General features: G+C 38.8%; 1 protein-coding gene across 1 annotated transcript; it reads right to left on the reverse strand.

Moving 5' to 3' along the window:
• Window positions 1-1,532: 1,532 nt before the first annotated feature.
• LOC112175240 (MDIS1-interacting receptor like kinase 2) lies at window positions 1,533-3,810 on the reverse strand. The gene is made up of 2 exons (XM_024312900.2): window positions 2,070-3,810; window positions 1,533-1,877 (listed from the first exon to the last, which is right to left on the reverse strand). Exon 1 carries the CDS (start codon window positions 3,498-3,500, stop codon window positions 2,277-2,279), a length of 1,224 nt encoding a protein of 407 aa, XP_024168668.1. The 5' UTR covers window positions 3,501-3,810; the 3' UTR covers window positions 1,533-1,877; window positions 2,070-2,276.
• Between the last annotated feature and the right edge of the window lie 274 nt (window positions 3,811-4,084).

The raw sequence follows: 4,084 nt of genomic DNA on the forward strand, positions 1-4,084 counted from the left end.
TGTAGGGTACCTCTCTGACCCTCACAAAGGTCGCTCCCAAACAGGTTATGTCTTTACCATGGGAAGCACTGCGATATCTTAGAGGTCTACAAAACAGACCCTTGTTGCTACTTCCTCAAATAATGCAGAGATTATTGCTCTACATGAAGCTGTACGTGAATGTATATGGCTAAGGTCTATAATTAGACATATTCAAAGAAGTTATGGTTTGAAATCTACCACAAATGAACCTACATGCATTTATGAGGATAATGCAGCTTGTATTGAACAAATGAAGTTAGGTTTCATCAAGGACGACAACACCAAGCATATATCGCCTAAGTTCTTTTATAATCAGCAACAACAATCACTTCTAAAGATTGAAGTGAATCAAATCTGATCAGAGGATAATGTAGCGGACTTATTCACTAAGTCGTTACCTAAATCCACCTTCGAGAAACATGTGAAGAGCATCAGATCGAGAAAGTTATCCGAACTCCCACGATTATAGCAATCAGGGGGAGATATCGACATCAGGGGGGTTATGATGTCTACATGTTCGATCTCGAAGAGTAGAGGACGTGTTGTACTCTTTTTCTCCTCCTCGAGCGTGTTTTTATCCCACAGAGAGTTTTTCACTCGAGCAAGGTTTTTAACGAGGTAACGGATGAAGCGTCACCACTAAGTTTGAAGCGGCACAAGGGGGAGTGTTGAAGGAAAATAGACTTAGTGTGCCTTATCAAACTAGGAATAGTTTCATGGTTGTAATAGGAGAGAAGGTTCTAGAATTCCTAGTCCTACTCGGATTAGTTTTCCTTGTAATATTAGTATATGTTTGTAAGCCCTATATATAGGGCTCCTATTCTCAATAATCATACACACAATTCTCTCATCAAATTCTCTCAAATATCATATTCTTAAACAAGGCTCAATTTTTCTACAAGAAAATGAGAAAATGAGAAATTTGGAATTTGGAATTGGGAATCTTTAGTATGCACTTGCTGGAGAAATTCTACAAGAAAATGAGAAATTGTCATTTCTGGCCTTGATGCAAATACTAATGTATAGTGTGGTTGAATTTGTAATTTTACGAAGGTAAGATGGACTGGGCTGGACTATACTATAGCATTGTGCTGTGTTCTGGAATCTGGCCTCAATTCTTTTTTTTTTTTTTTTTTTTTTTTTGCCAACGAAATAATAATCTCATATGGAAAACTTTGTTCAGCATTCCAATTCCAATATACAGTATCAGAATCCATACTTGGTTTTCCCGAATTTGGAGAATCAACTCACCAATCTGTCATGATATTCAGAGCGCCAGAATTTGTGGAGGTAAGCTTTCTCCTTATACCCAAATTCAGATTCAATCATAGTTTTTCATATAAATTTGCTACTTTCTAGAAGCAATTGTTGGTAGAACTTTATAAAGATTGAGTCTTGGCAAGTTCTTACTTTATTCTTTGTAATTGGAATTGTGATAGCACTACTTACCAGAATTGCATCTTTATATACAACAAAATGCAACTGGGTATTGAATACAAAGTTGAATTTTATACAATATAGATGTAAGTTGTGTAATTAATCATAAATTTGAGCTATGGAGGATTGGCATTGTTATAATCTGGAAACTTCATACATAGTAGGCCTAAACTGTGGGTTTTCGTGTAAGCATGCGATTGCTAGTGTTAAAATAGTGACAACTTCATCCAGAACTTTACCCGTGGGAGGTTCAAGGCGATCGTCCCACATATCCTCCCACATTTTGGCTTCCCTGGTTGCAGGTGATAAGGGTAATCGAACTAGATTGCTAGGGTACTTCCCTTTAATCACTTCAAGTGCCAACACACCGAAGCTATACACGTCACATTTCTCCGTCACTTTCATTGTGTAAGCCAGCTCTGCCAGAAAAGCGTAAGCTTAAGATCGAAGTATATAAAACATTTTTACTGAGAATTAGGAGAATATTTCATCAGAGAGCATTGGTCACAGACTCACAGGTATTCTAATTTAAAAGTGTAATTGAGATGATAGCCTAACAACATAAGATGTCGGCCTGAGTAGTAAGAAATCAGTACTGTTGCATACATTACCTGGTGCTATGTAACCAACTGTGCCTGCAACGGCAGTCCAATTAGATGAGTCATGCTCTAGAAGCTTGGCAGTGCCAAAGTCTGAGATGTGAGCCTCATAGTCGGCGTCTAGCAAAATGTTCTTGCTGGACATGTCTCGATGAACGATTGGCGGGGACACATCATTGTGCATGTAGGATAAGCCATGGGCTACACCTTTAATGATAGTCACCCTTTTACTCCAATCCAATTTCTTAGCTTCTTCTTCATTGCACAAGATTGAAAACAAGCTACTCGTTTCAAGGTACTCATAAACCAATAGAGAGTTCCGGGCATGTTTCCCACCAAATGATTTGAAGAAAGATTAAGCAATTGCAGCTGAGTCAAGTTTCCAATCTCAGGTGGAATGGTACCAGTAACATTGTTGCCTGCAATCTCAAGATTTGTTAGCTTCAGAGATCTACCCCATTTCGGGGAAAGTTCTCCGTAAAATCTATTGTCGCTTAGATTTATGTAATCCAAGTTTGGATATTCACCAAAATCTTCAGATATGTTTCCAGTGAGTTGGTTTCTATCAAGGCGGACCCTGTATAATGTTCTGCAGTTTTTCAGGCTTTTGGGGATTGGACCTATCAGACGATTGCTATTTGCAGTGAAATTAGTAAGACGCCCACCTTGACAGAGATTCGGAGGCAAATGACCAGTCAAATTGTTTCTGGCAACTCTTAGCACAACCAGATTCTTGAGATTCCCTATCACATGAGGAATGGAGCCAGAGACTTGGTTGTCCCGAATGTATAGAACCTCCAACTTGCTTAAATTACCAATTGACAACGGAAGAGGACCAGTGAGGCGATTTTCTATGAGACTAAGAACAAGAAGAGACTTAAGCTGACCTATTTCTTGAGGAATTGACCCATTCAACTGATTTTTTTTGAGCTGTAGGGTGTGAAGGCTTATGAGGAAACCAATTTCTTGTGGGATTCTCCCGGACAACTGATTATTGGAGAGATCAAGATACATGAGTTTGGAGAGAGAGCTGATTTGTGGTGGGATGACACCGAATAGCTTATTTATGCTGAGGTCAATGTATTCTAGATTTGGGAAGGATGAGAATGAAAATTCATGTAGTGTACCTTGTATACCGGAATTGGTAAGGTTTATTCTGCTGATACTTCCGGCAGCATTGCATGAAATACCAGTCCAAAAACACGGGCCTGCATTTGCTTTTTGATCTCTGGAAGAATTAGTGGCAATGGGAAGGTAAGTCCATGAGGTCAGAATATGTGGTTGGGTTTGATTTTGAAAGCTGGCTTTCCATTTTAGAAGAGCATTGGTTTCCGTAGAAGCAGATGCAGAAGCAGAAGCAAATTTTGGTGATGAAATCAAATGAACATACAGGATAAGGCAAACTACAGAGCATACCTTATCATAAGCTGCTGAAGTTCTCATGGCTTTTCTTTTGGTATATTGTGGCCTCTGTGCTTCATTTGTAATGCCATTATATTATTCTGCGGCCCTGCTTGTATCAAGATTGAAATCGGAAGAAGGTGGACTGAAGACTTCGGGAATATGAGTGCACACTTCAGTCAAAGTCTTCCGGGGATATTTGTTTTCTTTGTCGTACTAAGAAAATGGTATGTCATTGCAAAATGTGGATTTTCTCTGTGAAGTTGGATGAAACTGATAAGCCAGCTAGTTCAGATCATGAACTAGTGGTAGAGGGGAAAGGTATCTTTGTGCAGTAAAACGATTTGGTTTTATTTGTTTCAATGTTTTGATTCTTGTCCTCTGCTTTATTTTCTTCAATTGCTGCTTAACTGGTATGCAAGCCATTTTATTTGACCTTGTGAATTGACTTTGTTGAAAAACCAGGATTAGTAGAGAGACTTTCTACCAATTATCTTGTACTGAAAGGCACTAGTGGCGTTTAATTTTCTTCAGTTGCTGCTTAAACTGTTTTCTGTAGTTGCATTCCCTTTCCTCTTTTTCAGGATATAAGATGGATACCCTCAACCCAAAATTTTTTTGACACG

Source organism: Rosa chinensis, chromosome 7 (assembly GCF_002994745.2).
Source record: "Rosa chinensis cultivar Old Blush chromosome 7, RchiOBHm-V2, whole genome shotgun sequence".
NCBI classification, from domain to species: Eukaryota; Viridiplantae; Streptophyta; class Magnoliopsida; order Rosales; family Rosaceae; genus Rosa; species Rosa chinensis.